The following is a 24,708-nucleotide window of genomic DNA, read 5'->3' as shown; positions in this document are numbered from 1 at the left end:
ACCAGAATGCAACGCTTTTCTTCTGAGCTGCCTGGAAAAGAGCCCAGAGGACAGACCCACCCTGGAGGAACTGAAGCACCACCCCTGGCTGATGTGATCGAGACTGAGCACAGCGGTTGCCGCTGCTGCCTCCAATTGCCCACGCCGGCTGCCAACTCTGTGCCGCAGCCATTGCCGGTTGCCGCTGCCACTTCCACCTAGGTGCTTCCAACTACACATGGCGCCTCCCGTTACCGCCTTGTTCGCAGCCAATGCCGGTTGCCGCTGCCGGTTGCCTCTGCCGCCTTCCACTGCAGCCTCCCACTGCCGACTCCTGCTGGCGTTTCCAACTGCCCACGCCGCTGCCACTTCCCGCTGCCACTTCCCGCTGCCACTTCCCGCTGCCACTTCCTGCTGCCACCTCTGTGCCACCTCTGTGTCGCAGCAAAAGCTGGTTGCCGCTGCCGCCTCCCACTGCAGCCTCCCAGTTGCCGCTGCCACCTCTATGCCAACTCTGTGTCGCAGCAAAAAGCCGCAGCCAATGCCGGTTGCCGCTGTGCCTTTGTGCCTCCAACTGCACACAACGCCTCCCACTACCGCCTTAGGGTTGCAGCCAATGCCGGTTTCCGCATTGCCACCTCCCACTGCAGCCTTCCAGTTGCCGCTGCCTCCTCTATGCCACCTCTGTGCCGCAGCCAACTGCACATGGCGCCTCCCGTTACCGCCTTGGTCGCAGCCAAAGCCGGTTGCCGCTGCCGGTTGCCGCTGCCGGTTGCCGCTGCCGCCTTCCACTGCAGCCTCCCTCTGCCGCCTCCTGATGGCGTTTCCAACTGCCCACGACGCTGCCACTTCCCGCTGCCACTTCTGTTTCCCAGCCAAAGCCGGTTGCCGCTGCGGGTTTCTCTGCTCGTCGAGGTGCCGAAACAGCGGACGACCACCACTTCCTTTCCTGCCTCACACTGAGTTGCAACATAATCCAAAAAATCTATATTTCAATTATTGCAGATCTGCTCAATAAAACGACTGAATTCTGCCTTATGTCTTGTGCATGTTTGGTCACTGTCTCACTACTTAACTCTTAACTCTGAGATTCTGAGGGTTACAGTTCTACTTTCAGCTCTGTTCATACGTGATGGCTTAGAAGAACTGGTTAGATAGTTATAGCATGTAACAGAATGGCCATTGTTACGAATGTGTGAGCTTTAAAGGTACTGGTAGGTTAAGTATTGGGCTAACTGTGTCCCTCTGCTTCCAATCTTAATGCTAAACTAGGCTAATCACCTCCATACTTCAGCCCCATACTTAACACAGACATGAAAGTGGGAATCAATCTTCTCATCTAACACTGACAAGGAAGCTAAAACGTTGAACTACTTCTTTAAGACTCAAAACTAGATACAGGATAAGGGAAGAAAGAGCAAATTTCACAATACACAAAAGCTGTTTCTTAATGTGTTCCTGCAGATTCTTTAGATGTGTCGTCAAGCAGGGGCAGGGATTGATAGGAAATGGCCTTTCAATTCAATTCAATTCAATTCAGTTTATTTTGTATAGCCCAATATCACAAATTACAAATTTGCCTCAGAGGGCTTTACAATCTGTACACATATGACATCCCTGTCCCAGGACCTCACATCGAATCAGGAAAAACTCCCCAAAAATAACCTTTCACAGGGAAAAAAGGGAAGAAACCTTCAGGAGAGCAACAGAGGAGGATCCCTTTCCCCGGATGGACAGAAGCAATAGATGTCATGTGTACAGAATGAACAGTATTTACAAAGTTACATAAACACATTACATGAATATGACAATGTATGAATGGAACTCCAATCCATGAAACAGAAGGAGGTAGAGAGGAGGCGCATCAGCAGGGCCAACGCGGGAGGCCGGCTCACCAGGCATCAGACACCTCGAGGTCCAATAGACCCTATGAGACGTGAAGTCACAACGACTCCGGGGAGGAAGCAGAGTTAATAAGGTGCAATGGAGAGATGTAAATGTATCCATAAGGAGAGAGAGAAGATGAGATAGGTGCTCAGTGTATCCTAAAACATCCCCCAGCAGCCTATAAGCCTATAGCAGCATATCAAGGGGCTCGACCAGGGCAAACCTGATTCAGCCCTAACTATAAGCACTATCAAACAGGAAAGTCTTAAGTCTATTCTTGAATGAGGTGACTGTGTCTGCCTCCCGGACTGAGAGTGCCTTTCAATCAATCAGGAAGCTTCCTGATGTCCAATAAACATCAATTACATATAATTTGGCTCATTATAGCTGCTGTGACTTCTGCCTTGCCAAATGCAGCTGATAATGAAGATCCATAGATTCAAACACACACCTCTTTCTGCGCAGTTTATGGAGCAATGAGGGTCTGATATCCTGTTGTATTGTTACCTCTAATAAGTTGTTTTCCGACCTGTTCATCTGTTAGCAGGACAAGAAAATGTGAAAAATGATTTCACCCCATCTCGTTTCCGTCCTGGGTGACACCAGTGAAGAGAGTATTATGATGCAGAAAGGCGCTGTTGGTGCAGAGTGACGATCTGGTTGTGTGGGAGTTGATAATGTAAATGAATTCAAAGTGGTTTGCGGTCTGGCATGTATGTGAGGTTCAACCTCACAGTGAGGTTCAACTGGGACTTGGGGCACAGTCAACCACTGCAGAACATTCCCCACAAAATAGAAAATGAGGATCCTTTTCTGGGATTGGCTGCACCTTTTTGGTATTTGGGAGTACGGTTCTGGTTGGAAAACAATTACACTGAAGACAGGCAGATATCCAGCATGTAGAAAGTGTAATGTCTACTGGGGAAAAAAAACATGACTCATATTGGTTTCGCTTAACGGAGAAGAACAAGATGTTTGTTTGTTCGTTTGTAAGGCTGAGATGAGTAGCCATGCTAGTGGTGTTTCATAAAGATGGCAATGGTGCTTGGCTTGTCTGTCAGAACACCACGTATCTCCAAGGTGGTCATATCTCCACAGCTGGATTCTCATCACATTTTGTACAGACTTCATGGTCCCAAAGAGGATGAATCCTACTTACTTTGGTAATCCCTGAGTATTCCCCTAGCGACACCATCAAGTTGACATTTTTGTCATCAAATAGTTGTCCAGATATTCTTGGTCCCTAGAGGTCAAATGGTATAGAGTTGTCTTTTAGCACTATTAGCAGGTCACAATATCTGATTGTCAGCCTCCGTGCAGCAGCACATTCCTGGACCACCCAAGGCATAACATAAATAGCCCATTCCTTTTTGCCAATGTGAATGAAAGTACCTTCCTGGACCTGACAGTATTCCCAGAAAACCTGAAGAATCCGGACTCATGTCTGGGTAACAACGGATGGGTCACAGACAGAACTTTGGAAACGATGAATGCAATCCATCGGTCGTTTGTTACGAAGCTGGAGGGTTTGCCAGTAAAGAACAAATGTTGGCCGACCATCCAAAAAAACAGCTCCTTCTATGAGACTGAGAATAAGAATTGAGTATGCATTTGAAAGTATTTCTAACCGAAACCACAGTATGGTCGTTGGCTTTTTTATATATTATATAGTAGACTGTAGAAGTTGAATATAAGAACACGTATACGTCACGGTATTGACATTCATGGAACATTGGGGAATATGTCTCTTTGGATTATAAAAGTTGTTGACCCCTGACTTTTACATATAAGGCCATAACATAAAATAATCTGATTTAATTAATTGTCATTGTTATCATTTGTAATCCAGGGTGGAGTTAATATTAATATAGATACTATTAATATCGACTAACATACATTTAAACTCTGCTGCTCCTCTGTATATTTGAAAAGTTAATATATATGTATATATATATATATATATATATATATATATATGTGTATATATATATGTGTATATATATTACGTGTATATATATATATATATGTGTATATATACATATATATAAATATATATATATATATATTATATATATACAGTATATATGTGTGTATGTATGTATATTTATATATTTACATATATATATATATATATATATATATATATATATATATTAACGATATATATATATTAAAGATATATACAAAAATGGGCAAACAAGTTCAAAACAAGTTAACAAATAAACGTTTGTGTCCAAAGATTTCAATAATGAATGAAGGTATCGGGTAAGTAAAGTACTCTGGACACTGGAGGTCTGTGATTCTTTGCCAAGGGAAACTTTATTATTATTATATTAGTACAAGAATCCTAAACTGTCAGAAGTGGTTGTCTCTATCATAAAAATAAAACAATATATACAATGTCTTTATTTTAGTTTAAATGTGGTTACCATAGTTTAGATTTGACTTTACATTCCGCATACTAATGAGTAGAATGTTGAACTGTAGAATGTTGAGTTGGCTCTATTGACCTCTCAACACTCCAGGCATCAGTTCTACAGAAGACCCATAACAAGACAGCAGGACTAATCCACAGCATTATTATTTCAACGATGAAGCATTACAGTTTGAGAGTCATGACTTCCAAATCGTGGACAACTACAAGCGCTTTTCAGTGTCCGCCTTCCAGTAGACAACTGGGTGAGTAGTGATTACATAATACTGGTTAACAGCTGCAGTCTCTAAGCTAAGATTCCCAACCTGATTTTAGGGGAAGGTGTATGGATAGTACCATATTTTATTGACATTCTGTCAATAACTTTAGGCTTTTCACGTGTCATTTTACGCCACGTTGTTACTGTCAATCTCCACTTGGTTATGTTTAAAAAAACATCATGGTTGGACTGAAGATCAGTTTATAAATGAACTGAACCATTAACAATGTAATTTAAATAACTCAAATACACTTTAAGACACAAACACCGGTCTCCTGGTTGAAAGTCCTGTGTTTTTTATTTCACTCGTTCACCATCAATAGTCTTTCTAAATTTTTAAAACATGACAGTTGTTCTGACAAGTGCTGAAATGAATAACAAATCAGTCACTATTACATCACTTGGTGAATCTGGGCTGACGATCCATATGATTTAGCAGCTATTGATCACTGATGCTGGTTCTTCCTTTAGTAACACAGACAGTAGATCATATAGTAGATCATATCAGCACAAGCAGCAAACTAAATGATCTTTTTCTGTCCTTGCAGGGCGCCACACTGACCCCATCATCTCACATGGAAGAGGGACGACCTCCAAGAGGAAGTCTGAGGAGAGTCTTGAAAGAGCCAGCAAGAGGAGCAGGACCAGTCAAAGTCCCTCCGAGGGCTGCAGCCAAACTTTCAGTGGGCCTTTAATAATTGACAGTGATGCCAGTTCCGCCTCCGCGTATAGTGACCCATCTGACAGTACAGGTAGCTTGAGACAGAGATAATAGAACAATTCAGTCAAACCTCAGTAAGGGGATATTTAGTGTCTTTGTTCTCAGTTCAGTAGAAACATCTATTGCCAAGTTATGTGGAAATATACTTTCGCTTAACTTAATTGAGATTATTGAAACGATTCCGAAGTCTGAGACGTGAAAGGATGAATGTGTCTGATTAGTCTGAATACCAGTGGGCACAGTCTATTATTATCTGATCAACACTGAAACTAACAAGCTTGTGTTTCTTGTCTTTTTCTATTTGTGTTGATTGTCCCACTGACTCTAGATTCTGAGACACACGTCAGCACTGGAGCTGAAAAGGTGAACAGCAGAAAGAGAAAGTCTGAGGAGCCAGAAGAACCCAGGAAAAGGAGCAGAAAGACCTCCTCCGGTGACAAACCTGGCACCTCCTCAGCAAGAAACACCGGTGCTACTAACAGCAGAGGTGAGAGGAGATAGAAATACATGAAACACTGTTGAACTCGGTGTTCCTTCAGTAAATACAGTTTCTTAACTCTAGCCTGTAAAGATGGTTGTTAGTGTCTAGTGGATCTGGAGGGGTGTTGATAGGTGGATTGTGTTACCTTTGGGCAGAATCAGTCTGTTTACAGTCTTTATGCTAAGCTAAGCTAATCTTCTCCTGCCTCAAAAGGTCAACTATAGGTCAAACTGTAGCTTCATGGTCTTGAGTTTTTGATTCAAATTGGAAATATGATTCAATGTCAAATAATTACAAGGACCTGTTGTATTTTGAGTTACTTTATAAGTGGAATGAAAGTTATGAACAAGAATAATCAACGTTTTTTGTTTCTGCAGATGCCTTTGAGGACCGGTACGAGCAGGAGGAACTGCTGGGCGAGGGAGGCTTTGGGACAGTGTTTGCCGGCCACCGTAGAGACAACAATCTGCCTGTAAGACACACACACACACACACACACACACACACTCCATTCAAACTGTAAGTAGTATAAACTAACCAAATGTCTGTGTTTCTTTCTCGTAGGTGGCCATAAAACGCATCTCCAAGAAAAAGAAAGTTGAGCACATATCAATGGTAAGTGATTTGATCTTCATCCTAATGCCAACACACTATTAATATCTCATTTTTAAATATCTACTGGTACTGTTCCTCTTGTTCTTCACACAATCTAACCGTTACAATTTTACATTACATTACATTTAGCTGACACTTTTATCCAAAGCGACTTACATTCTTACACCGTAGACACAGCTACAGGGAGCAATTCAGGGTTAAGTGTCTTGCCCAAGGACACATCGACTAGGGCGGGCCGCGGGGATCGAACCCCCGATCCTCTGAATGAAAGACGGACCTGCTAACTACTGACCCTCAGTCGGCCCACAATACTGTTAACTTTTGTGTATAAGTGTACATGAAGGTTTCATTATTTGCTTTCTCTATTTCTACATGTCTACAGATGCTGGAAGGGGAAATGAGGACGGTCCCTTTGGAGGTGGCGCTGATGCTGAAACTCCGACCAGCAGCAGAAGGAACCAGCACAGTGGTGACCCTGCTGGACTGGTACGATATAGACCTTGAGCTGATTCTTGTCCTAGAAAGACCAGTCCCCTGCATGGACCTAGTCGAGTTCATCAACTCAAAAGATTATTCCCTGCCTGAGCACGAAGCTAAAGTAAGAAGCTGACATGTTTTGTTTGTACCTGTCTCTGTTTACGTGTCCATACAATATCTCACAGTCTCCATGTCTCTTTCTTTCTCCCACAGACCATAACAACACAGCTGGTGGAGGCTCTCATTGAAGTCCACTCCAGAGGGGTCTTCCACAGGGACATCAAGCTGGACAACATTCTTATCGAGACCGGCTCCGATGTCCCACGTGTCCGGCTCATTGACTTTGGCCGTGGCACACTTCTGTCTGAGGGAACATACAGTACAGCACAAGGTAGGTTGTATTTCTTCTGTATCTGTTCTCTGAAACAACCCAGCAGCTTTGTGGTTTATGTCCTCTACCTCTGTCCCTTACCATTACCTGTGTGTCTCTGTGACTGTGTGTATCGTAGGAACCGTTGTCTACACCTCCCCTGAGTGGTTCCTGCACAGGTGCTACAGTGCTGAACCCACTACTGTGTGGCAGCTTGGTGTAGTGCTGTTTGCGTTGCTGCATGGACGTCTCCCCTTCAGAGGCAGGCATCAAGTCAGCTTTGAAGACCCTGACATCAGTGAATATCTTTCATCAGGTAAGTCCTAGACACACACATGCAGTGGAATCAGGCCCGCACGTACATTCCAGTGTATTAAAACATGATTCCTGTTCGTCCGACCAGAATGCAACGCTTTTCTTCTGAGCTGCCTGGAAAAGAGCCCAGAGGACAGACCCACCCTGGAGGAACTGAAGCACCACCCCTGGCTGATGTGATCGAGACTGAGCACAGCGGTTGCCGCTGCTGCCTCCAATTGCCCACGCCGGCTGCCAACTCTGTGCCGCAGCCATTGCCGGTTGCCGCTGCCACTTCCACCTAGGTGCTTCCAACTGGACATGGCGCCTCCCGTTACCGCCTTGTTCGCAGCCAATGCCGGTTGCCGCTGCCGGTTGCCGCTGCCGCCTTCCACTGCAGCCTCCCACTGCCGACTCCTGCTGGCGTTTCCAACTGCCCACGCCGCTGCCACTTCCCGCTGCCACTTCCTGCTGCCACCTCTGTGCCACCTCTGTGTCGCAGCAAAAGCTGGTTGCCGCTGCCGCCTCCCACTGCAGCCTCCCAGTTGCCGCTGCCACCTCTATGCCAACTTTGTGTCGCAGCAAAAAGCCGCAGCCAATGCCGGTTGCCGCTGTGCCTCCAACTGCACACACCGCCTCCCGCTACCGCCTTCTCCCACTGAAGCCTCCCACTACCGCCTCCTGCTGGCGCCTCCAACTGCCCACGCTGCTGCCACTTCTATGCCACCTCAGTGTCACAGCCAATGCCACAGCCAATGCCGGTTCCCACTACAGCCTCCCACTGCCGCCTCCTGCTGGCGTCTCCAACTGCCCACGGCGCTGCCACTTCCCGCTGCCACTTCCCGCTGCCACTTCCCGCTGCCACCTCTATGCCACCTCAGTGTCGCAGCCAATGCCGGTTCCCACTGCAGCGTCCCACTGACGCCTCCTGCTGGCACCTCCAACTGCCCACGCCGCTGCCACTTCCCGCTGCCACCTCTGTGCCACCTCTGTGTCGCAGCAAAAGCTGGTTGCCGCTGCCGGTTGCCGCTGCCGCCTCCCACTGCAGCCTCCCAGTTGCCGTTGCCACATCTATGCCAACTCTGTGTCGCAGCAAAAAGCCGCACCCAATGCCAGTTGCCGCTGTGCCTTTGTGCCTCCCACTGCACACACCGCCTCCTGCTACCGCCTTAGGGTCGCAGTCAATGCCGGTTGCCGCCTTCCACTGCCGCCTCCCACGGCTGCCTCCAACTGCACACAACGCCTCCCGCTACCACCTTAGGGTCGCAGATAAGCTGCTGACGGTTTCCGCTGCCGGTTGCCGCTGCCGGTTGCCGCTGCCGCCTCCCACTACCGCCTCCTGCTGGCGCCTCCAACTGCCCACGCCGCTGCCACTTCCCGCTGCCACCTCTATGCCACCTCAATGTCGCAGCCAATGCCGGTTCCCACTACAGCCTCCCACTGTCGCCTCCTGCTGGCACCTCCAACTGCCCACGCCGCTGCCACTTCCTGCTGCCACCTCTGTTCCTCCAACTGCACACGGCACCTCCCGTTACCACCTTAGGGTTGCAGCCAATGCCAGTTGCCGCTGCCGGTTGCCGCTGCCGCCACCAACTGCATTGCCGCCTCATTGCTGCGCCTTTCGCTTGCCGCCTCCCGATTGCCGCCTCCCGCTGCCGATTGCTCCGTCAATTCCCGCTGTCTCCACTGTGCCTCAGCTCAGAGCGGTTCTCGCTGCAGCCTCCGTGCAGCTTCCCATTCCTGGACCATCCAAAAAAATACCACCGCTTCGTTGGCATAACATAAATATCCAGAATCAAACTCTGAGCATTGTTTTATTGTGGACAAATGGCTTTACTAGACTTTACTAACACTAATGAATCTAACTAATGAATGGAGGATTGAAGGGCAATTAATGAGTCATATGGCCGAGAAGATAAACAAATGTAGGGTAAGTAGAATTATGCTACATAAACTGCAATATTTCCAACAGATAGCAATTCCTGCCGCAATTCCTGCCTCTTTGACATCTTTTGACATTTACTTACCCATAATAGTACACAATCCAGATAAATACTTTATGGGAAGGTGTTTCGCTTTACCGATAACTGTGGAGCGCAACATCTGAAAACAGTTAAACAAGATACTGTGCAATGGTCTTTCTGTTTTTTCCTCATTCTCTATCAGTAGAGACAATGTTATGTTTCTTTTTCCAGAATTAAATATAATACTGCTGCTACAATAATAATAGCAAAATTGCAAGTCAAAATTACTTTACCGGCCTTGTTTACTTGTCACTAAATGGCACCAAATTCATATGCAACATATGGTTTTCAGCAATTGCAAAGCCGAGCAGAGGTTTGCCTCTTCCTAAGCGAACAGCATCAACTGCAATAACCTGCGTCACCAAGAAATACTGTCAAGATAAACAGAGAACTCACAATTCACTGTGTTCCTTCTGTAATGCTTGAACTGTGACCTTCACTTCAGTGTCTTTGTTGCTTTCATTCACCAAAAATATTGTTAGCATGGCTAACTTAATAAATGACCTGTTTTCAAAAAACAGTTTTCCCCTGGTTTCTGGTCTTTTCTTTATTTTTTTGTACTTTTTAGTTAAGGTCTCCATACCAATAACAGGTACACTGATACCAATGTGTATGTGAACTTTACATTAAACCTCTAATTATTGCAGCAAAAGCCTTTATCAAGGTAATTAATGTGTGTAATGTCCCTTCAGTTACACTTAATAATACTGGCTCAACGTTGCTCCAGTTAATTGAGGGATTAAAATGCACAAAGTATCTTATGAAGGGCAGCCATTGTAAGGTTTGCTTTCGTTGCCTGTCGTTTCTTCTGGAAGAAAAGCACTATTAATAGCTGAGGACCAGCAGGAGAAAGGTTAGCTATCCATTGAAACTGTCTCCGGCTTAAAAGGGTGGAAAGCACAGCTTGTCTGCTTCATGCTACACACTACTGAGTCGGGATGATTCCATTTGGGACGATAAGACTTGTGAGAAGCCTTTGGACAAGTTGAACTCACTCAATGGAGGTTTAATGAGATTCTTGAGTGGCGATTCGCAAGAAATAATTAACATTACAGCATTTTTGGGGAACAAATGCACAGAAAATTAGAATCAGGGTTCGCAGAGACATAATGTTTTTTTATCTTGTGCGTTCAAATTATTTGGTTGATATTGTCCTCACGAGGCTTAATCCTTGTAAAAAACTAATTCATACTAAATAAATCATGATTTGGCATTTTAGGGGCCCTGTACAAAACAAACAAAAAAAATAAGAACATCCATCCATCCATTTTCAATACCGCTTATCCTCATTAGGGTCGCGGGGGCGCTGGAGCCTATCCCAGCTGACATAGGGCAAAGGCAGGGGACCCCTTGGACAGGCCGCCAGTCCATCGAGGGCACATGTAGGGACATACAACCATTCACTCTCACATTCACACCTATGGGCAATTTAGAGATCAATTAACCTGCAGCATGTCTTTGGACTGTGGGAGGAAGCCGGAGAGCCCGGAGAGAACCCACGCTGCCACGGGGAGAACATGCAAACTCCACACAGAAGGACCGCTCCGACCGGGAATCGAACCCGCAGCCCTCTTGCTGTGAGGCGACAGTGCTAGCCACTACACCACCGTGCAGCCCAAAATAAGAACATATATAAAGAAAAATATATTTTTTTAAAACATATACACAAACAAATATATATAAATAAATAAATCTGTTCCAAAGTTAGGGCTGGTGACTCAACAACTGCTTGGGTAACTTAACATATTTCTAGCTGATATAAGAGTGAATGATTAGAAAATGGAACATGTTTGGAAGGCTTGTTAAAAAAGAAAAAGAAGAAAATGAATTATTGCTCATCTTTTGAATCTTGCTCAGCTCCGGATGTGGCACAAAGCAGAATTAGTGTTATTTTACAGTGGAGAGCGGGGAAGGTTTTAACACGCCTGCAATCTGAAATGGTTGAAACAGCTGGCACAGTGAAAGGAGGTGAACACAGGGAGGCTAATTATAGCAGGGAAGGACTCATCTGTGTGATCCTTGCACATTTCTGTTTGTTCAACATGTGCTCGTTTTGCACAGTTGACAACAAATAGCTTGTTCCCTCAATAGGGTGCCTTGGAGAGAAAAGAAACATCTGGAACCCATTATTTGACCAAGTGATTATTCTGTCTGGGCTGTCAAGATAAAAATCAGTGCATTGTTTCACCAAATCTCAACTGCACTATATTTTTTATTTGTGTCCCTGAGACATTATGTCTGGCTTGTGAAACTGAATACAACTGTATGCTACATCTCATATACGGGTTTGCTAGATTATTTTTGGATTGTACATCAAACCAACATTTTTGTTACATCTTCTTGCTGGCAAGACTTGGTCACCATGGGAATTATATTGGGTCTTTAGAACACTCTCACACACACACATACACACACACACACACAGAGATAATTAAACATTTACGTTATCAAGTTGTTATAGCAAACAATTGCATTATTATACATCTAGTGTAATGTAGTGACACAGGGTAACACGGTCTGGGCGGAGTATTTATTTATTATTTTTTATTCATTATTTATTTATTAAAAAAAACATGAAATATATTTTTACAATATAGATCATATACAAACTAAGTATTATATCTAGACATCTAAGAAATAGAAGGCATAAAGTGGCACGCACTTAAGTTTCCTCACAGTTTTGAAAAGACATATTGGATCTGATGTTGTTAATTTTATTTTAAGGTGAACATCTGCTCTACCATCTGTCTCAAGCCGTAAGCATCATACTTGATCTCCAGATTTATTGCATTACATGCATTGATAATGACTGTCTCTATGTGCCTGAAACCTGAGACAGAAATGTAACTGGGCCCATCACTCCGGTAGTTTGGCCAACCAGTTACACGACATCTGGCGCCAAAGGGAGCTCTCCGATGTCCGGTGCTAATTGAATTCCTCTTAGTCAGTTTGAATAATCAGTGTAACGGCTCAAACATGTTTGAACCTGACGAGCTGTTAATCACCAAAAGGCCAAAGGAAGCTCAGATGGTTTTACAGAAGGCAAGATGTTTGAATGCCATATGTCTTTCAGTAATCTACACGCAGTGTTAGATGGACTGCACTTACAGACCTTTTCTACCGGGACAAAGGGCTTCATAATGTCTCTCATTCGCCATGCAAGGCTCAGTCCTGCCTCTCAGGAGCAATATGGGGTTCAGTGTAGAGGTCTTCAGTACATTTACGAACAAATCTTTGTCACTACATGACTCAGTATTTTCTAATACCGCTGGAGCTCAGCTATTACATTGGCTACAGTGCGTTACTTCCTTGTTAGCAGTTGCGACAGCGTGTTGTGTGTGTGTTTGTGTGTGTGTGTTTGTGTGTGTGTTTGTGTGTGTGTGTGTCATTATGTCATTTTATATGTCTGTGGACCACTGTGCAAGAAGCCAATCTTTACAGGTGTGTTGAGATCAAAATGAAGGCCCGAGTGTTGGCCTAAACTGGCCTAAAATGAAGAATATCCGAAAGGGTTGCATGAGAGTCTGTGGAGCAGATAGTGCTCTGAGCTTGCTGATGCTACGCTACGATTGGTCAGCCTTGCCGTTTACTCAACATTTTAGGATATGTACGCATTTTGCTCAAAGCATCGCTGTTATTATGCCATCAGAAGTCAATATTGTGGTATTTTAAACACTCGAGACCTTGATAACATTTCTGATTTATTCCCATCGTCCCTTAATTTATTCATCCTGACTCCAGCACTGCATTCACACACAGATGTTAAATGTGCGACGTCCATCCTCCATCCTTGCTTGACTATCCCACAGACATCAGAGCAAAGACACACCAGATGTCAGCGTGTGCCAGTGATTGGAAGGCCTTTCCCGGCTTCATGAAGCCCTCTGCCCAGAGATATAGAGAAAGAAAGATGTGTCTTGGCAACAGGGTTACTTTCTTCTTCTGGACTGTGTTTGAATGTTTGGCATTCGACGCGCTGAGCTTCCCAGAAATGAGACAGAAGCAGACCGTCCGTAGAGCGCAGAGCGGAAATACCTCGCACTACGCTAGAAGCATGCACGGCCTATTTCATGCGCTTTTAAGTTCGGATCAGTGGCGGAGCAAGGCCTGTATTTTGACGAGATCGTCCAAGTCAAATAACCTTTCTTGTCTTTTATTTCCAGAGCCTCTCACGAGGGTTCCTTGGGTTCATTCACACTGCCACAAGAAGCAGAGGGAATATAGGCAGTTGGAATATGATTATAGTCAAGTGGTGTACATGGAGGATGTTGTAAAGCGGTAACTCGTCAATACTCGTCAGAAAAAAAGGTCAGTAAGCAGTCGTCCTCCTGGTGAGGTCGGATAATGGCTGAGTTTGCTCCCTTGTGTACCACAAAAGAACAATCAGGCTTTCCTCCACTTTACCCTCTCTGACATCTCACACACTGGTGTTTTCACCCAGAAGCCTGTCAGCCGTAGCGGTTGCATTTTACAGTGGATCACTTCAATCTGAATTTCCATACAGTTTCTCTCCTGCATGCAGTCTGTCAGTATCAGATTGATGAAAACCACCATCTGTGGGGAGGATGGTGTGTCATCTTGTTTTTATGTTTCCTAATATACAATAAGAGGTGTGAGAGATGTGTCTATCCTGCAGAGCCAAACGTGTCACTCTTGGTCATTTAATCTGAGATGTTTGCTGTGGAGGGAAACGTATGCTCCCTGACTTCAGCCTTCAGAGGGATGCTTCAACATGACAAGAAACAGGTAGTTGTAGTGGTCATTGAGGCGGTTCAACCGGTCCTGGTCGCTCTAGTGGGCCATTAGGAGGTTCACTGGAACCTTTGGTGTTGTTTGTATGGTGTCCTGGTGCAAACCAAACGCCATTGGGTTTGAGTACCACGGATTGATTCTAGGTTAGTGACACTTTCCATGTAATACCAGGGCTCTGCACGTGTGCCTGAAAATTGTGCCCAATGTCTTCTTCTAAGCCTTTTTCAATTGTATTTATTTCTAATAGAAATTTCTGATTTCTCATGGGCCCCTCCTGACTGGTTCTTGGTCCTCCCCGTGCGCCTGCTCATCTAAAAATACTTGCGTCAGGTAGGAAGTTGTAGTTGACCTTAAGGCGCTTGGAGGGGTCCTTTAGGCGGTTGAATGCCGATGGGGGCGACATGACAGCACTCTCCACCAGTCATCCAAACACCAAATGAGGGAATATCTTTCAGAGGAAGAGTTCTTTCCTCCAGTAGAGTTTCTGAATCTATGAACCATCTGTACTTTGACAATCATTGGTCATTATGAGCCGTGGTTACATGTATTGTATTCACAGACGGCGTTTCCCTCTTGAGGCCAGTCGGTGGAGTGACCTGCAGAGGCAGAGCACTCGTCTGCTCCGAGAGACTCTTCAGGCAGAGCTGTGGTCCTCCTCTCCACAGCTGACTCCATCATTCATTCCCAGGTGCCCTTGACTGGCTCCATGGGGCCGGGTGACATCATCGTCACCCCCCACCCCCCTCTTCCCCCGCTGTCTCTAATGGAGGCCCGGAGCTGGTGGAGGGGGCATTGTTAATAATTTAGGAGCTCTGGTGCACTTTATAACCTGGCCTGCGAGGCTCGCCGGGACACTCACCCAAAGTGCATTAGTATAATAGTTGGGGAGGAAACTAGCTTTTATTGACTGATACAATCAATAACTGTGCTTCTGTTCGCCGTTGAGCCCCTGGAGGTTGCTGTGTGTGTGTGGGATGATTGGTCAAACTACCAGAAAACACTCCAGAGAACAACAAAAAAGCAACCTCAATTACATTTTGAGGGAAATCGGTTTATCCCTGATTCTTGGTGGAGTGAAGCAGCTGATGACAATTGGAACGATTTTGTTCTTTCATTTCTTGACGTCGCCGAGTGAGGAGCCATCTGCAACAAGCAGAAACATCTTTTCCCCACACGGCAAGGCCGAGACGCACGGCAGACGACATGCGTCGTGTGCCTGAGGGGACCAATCTCAACGAGGAAAGAGCTCTACGACCAAGGGAACTCAGTGTGACAGGAGAGTGACGTGACAAATGAGTGGGATGAGAGTCCTCCTCATCAGGAGCAGGAGCTCACCTTGATGAGGTGAAAGCTGATGACTCCACTCTAATTTACCAAAGTGCTTTCACAGCACTGTGCACACTACACAGCTGCCGGGAGCACTGTAGGAAGACGAAAGAAAAGAAAAAGAGTTCCAACTTGGAGAAATGGCTTAAAAAATTGTTTTGGGGGGGGGGGGTTGTCATCTGAATAAATCTTCAAAACGGGTAAAAGCGTTGTTAAATGCCCTTCTGCGTTTTTAGCGACACCGGTGTTGTGATGGCGATTTATTCCAGATTTGAAATATTTCGACAGCAATTAATTGGTTTGCCATGACATTTTGTAGAGACAATTATGGTGCCCAGCAGGTGTGTCTTACTGTCTCTGGTGATCCTCTGACATTTGAGTGAAATGTCTTTGAATACTAAATAATAAATTGCCATCAAATTTTGTACAGACATCCATGTTTTCCCCAGAATACATTTTGCAGACAGGTAATATGTTTCGGTATAACCTGGGTGTCAGAAATCCTCCTTCTAGGAGTGACTGGGGAAAAAAAGGTAGAGAATGGTTAAGTGCAGATTGCGCTCATGGATTCAGGCCGTATGGGTTTCCCATATAAAGCAGTGGAAGTGGTTCAGTCTCTGCCAATCTCCGAGTCGCACGCAGACAACAAAGGGCATGGCCAAGTGATCCCGGAGGTTGATTTACGACGTGTCAGCAGGAGCAGCAGTGGATCCCCTCCCTTCCTCCAAGCTCACTGAGGATTTATCACAGCCCATTGGCGGGCGTGTGCCAGGCGGCCTGACCAGGTCCGATTACAACACACTGTGGATCCCAGGGGACTTCTCTGTAGTCCTCACATCACTAAAACGAAGGAGCAAAAGGATTCTATTACTACTTCACGTGGAAAAGGTTTTGTTGTTGTTTTTCTGTGAGTAGAAGGATTATTTTTTTCGGGACATACGTGCTTAAAAATGTACGTCGAGGATCAACAAAGCAGACTTCAAATACGACAGTACCGCACCGCATGGCTCACGAGAGACTAGCCCGTAGAACTTGTACCAACGCACCTCCAACCACAGCACCAAGCACTGGACTCATGAGCACCCGTGTTCTCATTATTACTGATCTCGTAAATCCAAACACAAACACTGGCCCCACTTACAACCTCTGATGGTTCCGGTGCGTAACAGCATTAACTTAATAGCCCTTCGGTGGTTATTTTGTTGCTCAGTGATGACAGGGTAGAACACAGCGAACAGTCGGAGAACCATAAACCATCGGCGCTCCAGTCGATACGGTGTGACGTGAACATAGAGATGCACTCTACGTGACCACTGGCGAGGGAGTTGGCGCGATGCATTTCCGAAGCCACGTGAGAACGATTTTAAGACAAGGTGAGGACTTGTATTATGGGATTATTATTTCAGACTTGTAACCGCAAGTGGACGGACAACAGCTGCGTCTAAATGTCATCCACACCTTTTTTGGCCAGTTCTCAGTTGCTATTATTTGTCATGGATGTTGCGCCAGCTAGCTTGCTGTGAAGGAGGATGAAATCTCCATTTGAATCGCCCCTGCTCAGCTATGATTGGTCGATTGTTTATCTAACCAGTCTGGAAGCAGCATAAACAAATGTCCTCATCACATCAGAAATACTGATGTATTATTTGGTACAGAAACAAGTTCAAAATGCAACTCCCTGATTAAGATAGAAATTGGACCTTGTTTTTTCTTATTGAGTTTCTTCCCCGTGAGAAAGTCCACGTGCACTTTAAAATAGTGAAGGCCAGTGTGAAAATCTCATTTAGGGAAGTGAACCACCAACAGTCACTTCCCTGCAACCATACTCTCCTTTGAACTGGAGCTGCGCAGTGCCAAAAGTAATCTCTGAAAGCCTAAACAAGATAATAACTTTGTTTTGTCTCCCCAAAACCACATATCTTGCCAAAGCAAGCATATAATAACCGTTTAGATTTCTACAATGTTTTTCTTTGTCCAATTTAACTTAATCTCGCTGTTTTGTATCCAGGCTTTTATTTGTAATGTGTGCAGAGAACATATGGTTATCATAGGACATTGGGCAATGCTGTCTTGAAATGTTCTTGTTAACCAGTATAAAAAATTATGAATTTACTACACACTTTGATCTCATTTGAATTTAAGTAGCTGTTCTGGAGCTGTCAATCATATCACATAATCTCCATCAGCTTGCCCAGTAGGCCCTTTTCACAGGAGCCATTATGACATGTCATAGCAGGGTAAACACAGGTGTAATTGATAAAAATGTAATGTAGTATTATTCTATTTAGTCACAGCCATTTAACAGCCAATACCAGCGTCCTGGCCCACTTGAATGGAACAGGGCCATAATCAGTGTGACTAATAACACCATGGTTTACTCTGCAATTACATGTCAAAGACCTTGATCCGGAGGGGAAGATGACTTCCTGCTTACGGCGGTCTGGTGAAAATCCCATTCACACCTGGCTCAAACGCTCCACTGTTCAGGCCACAATGGGAGCCTTTCTTTCATTCATGTGACACGGAGCGTCCCAGGTCAGCGAAGTTCAGAAAGCACATGATTTTTATTTGAGAATCTGTAAATTGTGAAAATGAATGCCCTCGAGTTTATTTTCATTTCACTCCAGTCTCAGGCCCGGAGGCCTCGTTCTGCCTGCCAGCCTCCAGCGGCCACGCAGAAACCCTCACAGTGCTGCCGCGGGGCGGCTGTTTGTTTGACTTTGTCATATTGAATTGAGACGCGCAGTGGACGGGAGGTGAGAATGGGCATTGACTCATTTTGAAGGGTGCACTTGTTTAATCTCTGGCCATCTTGGACGATGTTTAGACTGGGAAGGAGCTCCACACTGGTCTTGGACCAACTGCTTGTGGGTGAGAGGTACTGCTGAAATGCCGAGAGGTCTTCAGCCAAGCTTTGCATTCTTTCGGTACCTCAGTGCTGACTAGCAAATTCATTTAATGGGCTAGAGCTTGAATAAATATGGAACAGGACAGAAGCATTTGTGCTTTGAGGACATTGGAATGCGCATGAATCATGAAGGTTCTCACATTGTGTCGGACAATGTGTGTTGAACATCACTTGAGATCTTTAAAAGCCATGAATTCTTCGCGATTGCACACTGAAGTAGTTGGGTCACCCAAAATAGTACATCATTAAATGTGATATCTAGCCATGCAGATAGTTGTATTTGTACAGCGCACATTGAATTAGAGAGATCCGCTCTGAACTAATTCAATAAATGACTTGTTATGTCACTGGAACTGCTTTCTTCCAGAAGGAAGAGCAGTCGCCTCTAAGCAGTGGAGCTCCTCTAACCGGTGGCTGAGTACGCCGTTGTCAGCTCAGTGCTGATGCACAGTACGTTAACTCCTCATTAAAAGCAAATTAAAATACTGAATGCTACAGAAAGAGTCATAATCATATTACTCTATCATAAATAACAGGCTGCTGAGCTGTACACCAACATTATTAGGGAGTTTATCTGGGCCCCATGAATTTCTTTGCAAAACCATGTGCCAATCCATCCATGTTGAAACTGTTTCACTGTGAGCCACAGACGTCAACATGTGCAGGCTTCGGTTGAATGCAGGTCACGGTCCGTGTGGAGAGCAAAAGAGGCCAAAATGCAATCTGGGCATCCGCCGACTGGACGCCGAGCGGACGGTGATTTTTATTGCTTTAAAATGAACTCGTACACTGGCTGCTTGAGAAACAATCCGGTCGAGCGCGTCGTCGTCTCGTCTTGGGGGGCGATTGTGGCTCAGTGGTGAGCTGGGTCGTCCATCGCGGTTCGATCCCTGGCTCAGTTAGTCCATGTCGATGTGTCCTTGGGCAAGACACACTTAACCCCAACATTGCTCCTTAGTTACTGCTGATTGACAGGTGGCTCCTATCATCAGTGTGTGAATGGGTGCGAGTGATGTCTTAGTGCTTTGAGTGGTCGGGAGACTAGAAAAGTGCTGTACAGGTCCATCTCAACTCCAACTCCAATGTTGCATCTCAAGTTCCTAATTGGACTGTAAAGAATGAGCAGCGCACCGAGAAGGAAGTCTTGGCCGGCGTATCCGGGACATCAGAAATATAGCTCCTTGTCCCCAAAGGCGTATCCATCGCCGGACCGATGGCCAATGGGTTCCCGAGACTGATTGTCTTGGGTCTCTGTATTTGTTTATATGACGAATAATGGAGTCGATCCAAATCGGACTCTCGATCAGCTCTGATTGCTTTGTCTTCACAGAATGAAAGTCTTTTCTGAAGCCGACATGTAAACTCCGCACCTAAAACCGGCACCAAGGGTTGAGTGATGAATTACATGTTTAGTTCTTTGTAATTGGCGTGAAATGACCCCGTCACGCATTTCTACAGTGAGGTTGCTCGTGTGTTTCTGTGTTGGCGAGTTCTCTTGAACGGCAACAGTTTCCCGTCATGATAGATGTCACGCAGCTGAATCTTCGTCCCAAAGGCCAATAAGTGTTGCAGGCAGCTGCAAGTGTATGGTTTGGAGCCCCGCACAGGAGGAATCTGTCTTGTAAACCGATATGGCTGTCCAGTCATGACCTCAGCCTCCGAGTATGAATTGAAACCCACAGATCATACCGATCTGGGGGTTTCAAAAGCCCGGCTTTCCAGGATAACGGAGGCTAATTATGTGTCTCTGTGGAAAACAGAAGGCTCTGAGCTGAATGGGTAGAAGCTTCAAGGTGTCAGCATTACTGCTCTGTTGTCCAACAATTATACATAACTTTAATAACTATCAAAGCCTGGTTCAGCTCAAAAAACGTATTAAAGCATCACTGATATTTTATGTGGACTGACTCCTCGTGTTTCACTGAATCAACTTTAAATAAAGTCTCATCACACTTTGCATGAAATAGGATTCTTTTTTTTTTTTACCTCCATCATTAAACGAGACCATCAGAGAGAAGACTGTTTATCTCTATAGTTATTCTTAATGCTCGTCTCCAGTTTGAATTCTGGTCTAATCAGATGAAATCGTACAAACTCAACACTTTCTGCTTAAAAATAAAAGCCCTCTGTTGTTTCAGTGGAAGGAATATCTTAATTTCCTGTCAAGGCTTTTATTGTAAAACGTTTGCAGGAAAACGGTCCAACACTGCTTCAAATGCAGGGTGTGCCATCTTGTGGCACGTGTACAATACTACAATATACAGTTTGAGACATTACACACAAACACCCAGAGCAACCGAACAATAACACTTTAGAAACATTTTGTTGTATTTATTAAATCAAAGCGTTCACTTTTCCAAAAGGTGGAATTTACAAATCAGAGCTGGGTAAGTAATGGGAAAAGGGGAACCTAAAGGCAAGGAGGACAGAACATGTCTGAGTAGAACCGGGAAAGCTCATGGAGCTGACCCTTAAAGCGGTGAATAGCCCCTTTTAAAATACAATTGCAACCAATATGAAGCCAGTGGGACATTTTTGCAATGTGGAGGAAAGTCTTAATGACTGTAGGCGCAATTTGAAATCATCATCGTTTACTTATTCTAATAGCTTCCTCATTATGTTAGATTTTTCTTTAAATAGTTCTTCGTTGTCTAGATATTAGTCTTTTCATTGTTCATAGTGTAATTGTTTAGGCACCTGAGGTTATATGTAGGAGTAAGCAGGTACACCGGTTTTTTTTTACCAGCGCAGTGGTGAGTCAGTGGCAATTTGATTTTTTAAAATTTATTGGACAAATTGGCCACTAATTACTTTGATATGAAACGAGTGCTGACAGCCCAAGGCAGGTCTATATGTCAGCACATGACAAATAAAAAGTGCCTTTCACTGAAGTAAAGATTCCCCTTGAGTTACGCCTCAACTGAAGTACATAATCACTTTCTAGATCCTGTAGTCAACCAGGCACAACTTTGAGCTTAGAGTTCCCTCTAGTGGAGATAAACATTGACAAGGAGTGCAAGTCTGGTTGGAACCATTTAATAGAGGCTTTAAGAACAAGACAGTTAAAAACAGCTGTACATTTCACACAGAATAAAACAATCCCATTAAAAAAATAAAAGCCACACCACTGGCCCCTTTGATGGAGACCAAGTTAAAGCATGCCACAAGTTCTATAGTCGCAGGAGTTTAAGCAATAAAAATAGCTTTTCCTGGATATAAACGTGGTCAGATTGTATAGTGACATTGAAATGTGAATATTCAAAACATGCTCAAGGAAACACCGCTACGATGTCAGTTGGCAAGTAGTGCATTAATGAACGGTGGTGTAAGCGTTGTGACGTGGAGGTAGTCAGTCACCGACTCGTGAGGAGGAGACACGGTTCCCTGAGCAGCAAGTCGTTTCCTCAAGTCTAAACTGCCTTTGTGGGCTCTGCATTTTAGGGGGACCAGCTTTCAGATTAAAAACTTGTAGCATGCTTTAAAAAAAAAAAGTACACGATATTCAGTTGGGTCTCATGCAAACCACTAACATGGTCGTTGGTGTGAAGCTCCTTCAGTCACATTAGAAAAAGAAAAAAAAGTTTAAGTTAAAACTGTACAAATCAGCACATGGTGCCAAACGCATGGTCATCTCACTGGGTGAGCTGCTTTGCGAGATCCTTCACCACCGAAGACTTGAGCTGCGCGATGGTGGCGATCCTCATCTGCTTCGAAGTGGAGTATTTTCCTTTAATGGCCTGCAAGAAGAGAAAGTTGAGAATTACGCTTCAGATAATTTAATAGGCATGGAAATATAAATGACGTTCAATGAAGTCCCTCTTTTGGCTGAGCGGTCAGGGATCCAGTTCAGACCAATAACAGCCACTGTGGATCAAATTAACACCTACCATGTGCTTGGTCAGCCCATCGTTCACCTTCACAACGTTCTTTGCAATGTGTGCCATCACAGGAATCAAACTCTCTGCTGTGTAGTCCATGTAGTGCTGCAGCGTCACATCCTGAGGGAAAACGTGACAGACAACGTTACCTTCTGCAGCTGATGAGATATAACCCATCTCTTCATTAAACACTCCACTTGGGTACAGCATTGCCAAAAAGCCTTATTCAACACCAGAAGAGTTGGCATAAGGACACCCACCCATTCACCAGCATCCAAGACCTTGAGGGCAAGAGCCAAAGCAGCACTTGCCACCATGGAAGGTGGGAAGTGAACCATCTCATAGTCGACCATGGTGAGCTCCAGGAGGTATTTGGCCAGGGTGTGTTGCTCTGCAGTTACCTGGGAAGGAGACGAGCCAGGACCGTTAGCGGCTGGTTAACAGATACAAGAGTGGTCGGATAACTGACGGCTTTAAGACGCAGCCACAAACCTCGTAAATTTTTGAGGCCCTTCTGAGGAACTGCAGGGGAAGAGGGCGGCCCAGTTGGAACTTGAGCACCCGGAGGAGAGACATCTCCATGTCTCTGATCTGGGCGGTGGTGTAGGCCCGGTCCGTCACGTAGGCAAAGTCCGAGATCTCCGGTGGGTACATCTCCTCGTATTTGGAAGCAAGGAACATGGCGGAGACGCCGACCAGCTGCAGCTGCTTCTTGGGGACTGGGTGCTCCTGTGTGAGGCGCAATCACATGCAGAGTTTAGAAACTGGCCTGTTCCACATCGCTATCGTGAGAGCAGCGTTTCACGCAGAGAAGCAAGCGACTGGCTTAAGGTTGATACAGTTAATCACCTGAAGAAAGCGGTCAATGATTCCCACGGTCATGTACATCGTCTCCTGCAGCAGACGGAACTTCAGGCTCACTTGCACTAGCCAATCAATAAGGATGGCCCGCATGTTACCTGTCACCTCCTGACCCTGAAGATACGAGAGGTTGACGTTCTGCTCAACCTGGGGAGACAAGAAACTGGTTAAAACTAAAAAGTGCAGGTGTGGTAAATACATTTAAAAAAATACATTTGCACTTGCCTCAAGCTGTCTGAGGTACTTGTAGATGTCTTTGACATATTCGCTGCAGAGCATGGGGTTGTCGTAGTCCTCTGCATCCACGTCGCGGACGGCGGCGTGAAGCATGACGTCGGAAAACGCTTGACAGAGGTCAGCAGGCGCACAGCCTGAGGTCTCCATTGGCGTGGGGGATGCTGGTTCAGGGAGAACCTGGAACCGTGGAGATCGCAGCGAGAGGTCAAACGAACTGAAGCACGACGCCCCGCAACCATTTGTGTCCCAGTGGCCAGATAGCAGTTGGCAGACAACTCACCTGCACCTCAGGCTCAGCAGGAACAACATTTTCTGGTTTTGGTTGAACAACAACAACGGCTACTGCTGCCTTTTTGGTTACGACTCTGGTCTTCTTTGTGGCCTCCGGCTTGACAATCTAAAATAAAATAAAAAGTCTGAAGTTAAAACTGAAATTGTATTCTAGGTCAAGTCATTACAATATGTACATACACTTAAATGTGGAGATTTAACTACTCATAGTAAAACATAGGTGTTTGAGTGTCAGTCAAACAAAGCAGTTGCCAAGACATAACTATGGGCTATTTAACTATGTAGCCTAAATTAGCATTTTTTTTGTAAATGCTAATCTTTCAGTAACAAGCCGAATTATTTCATTCACCAATCAGCTCAAAACACAATTGACTCAGGAGGAGATTTCATAAATAAGTCACATATTCACCTTTTTCTGTACTTCTTTGGTGACTGCGATGTTTCCGATCTCTCCAAGCGCAGCTCGAGGCTTCATTGCGGGCCCGGTGACCGAGCAAGCCTTCCCTCCGAGGTCGGTCCTGGTAGAGGCCAAGCGGTTCTGCAGTCAAAATAGAATAAAAGTTAAAATTGCATGTTACCGAGTCATAATGTATAGCACAGCATTTGGTCGAACCCCTATGATAGACCGGCTGCACGAGAGCAGAGCAGACAGCGGCGCACGAGGACATTTAACATCGAATCCAATAAATAGAAAACCGATAAAGAAGCGTTTCTTTTAAACGCCTTTAAAAGTCACAAAAAGCAGCAATAGAGAGAAGCAAAAAAACCTTTAAAGTACGTACTCTGGTCACACGAAGAGCCATTTCGAAATGTGTGTCGCTTCAACAACGGGGTGGACAATCGTAATGGAGAATGATGCGGTGTAGTTTTGAGCCTCGCCGTCGTGGTTTAAATCCTCGCTCCCTTCAAGCTGA

At 45.1% G+C, this 24,708-nt stretch overlaps 2 protein-coding genes across 2 annotated transcripts; one reads left to right on the top strand and one right to left on the bottom strand.

Moving 5' to 3' along the window:
* The first annotated feature begins 217 nt into the window (after positions 1 to 217).
* On the top strand, positions 218 to 7,718 carry LOC117740734 (calcium-dependent protein kinase 18-like). The gene is made up of 9 exons (XM_034547272.1): positions 218 to 863; positions 5,108 to 5,311; positions 5,609 to 5,767; positions 6,139 to 6,233; positions 6,326 to 6,376; positions 6,759 to 6,974; positions 7,067 to 7,244; positions 7,363 to 7,539; positions 7,627 to 7,718. Exons 1-9 carry the CDS (start codon positions 218 to 220, stop codon positions 7,716 to 7,718), a joined length of 1,818 nt encoding a protein of 605 aa, XP_034403163.1.
* A 13,826-nt stretch (positions 7,719 to 21,544) lies between these two features.
* ccnb1 (cyclin B1) lies at positions 21,545 to 24,708 on the bottom strand. Its single transcript, XM_034547527.1, has 9 exons — positions 24,577 to 24,708; positions 24,204 to 24,332; positions 23,784 to 23,900; positions 23,492 to 23,680; positions 23,255 to 23,413; positions 22,898 to 23,134; positions 22,666 to 22,806; positions 22,415 to 22,525; positions 21,545 to 22,264 (listed from the first exon to the last, which is right to left on the bottom strand). Exons 1-9 carry the CDS (start codon positions 24,595 to 24,597, stop codon positions 22,160 to 22,162), a joined length of 1,209 nt encoding a protein of 402 aa, XP_034403418.1. The 5' UTR covers positions 24,598 to 24,708; the 3' UTR covers positions 21,545 to 22,159.

The sequence above is a fragment of the Cyclopterus lumpus genome, chromosome 12 (assembly GCF_009769545.1).
Source record: "Cyclopterus lumpus isolate fCycLum1 chromosome 12, fCycLum1.pri, whole genome shotgun sequence".
NCBI classification, from domain to species: Eukaryota; Metazoa; Chordata; class Actinopteri; order Perciformes; family Cyclopteridae; genus Cyclopterus; species Cyclopterus lumpus.
Note: the sequence above shows the minus strand (reverse complement) of the source record. Positions and strands in the feature narration are given on the sequence as shown.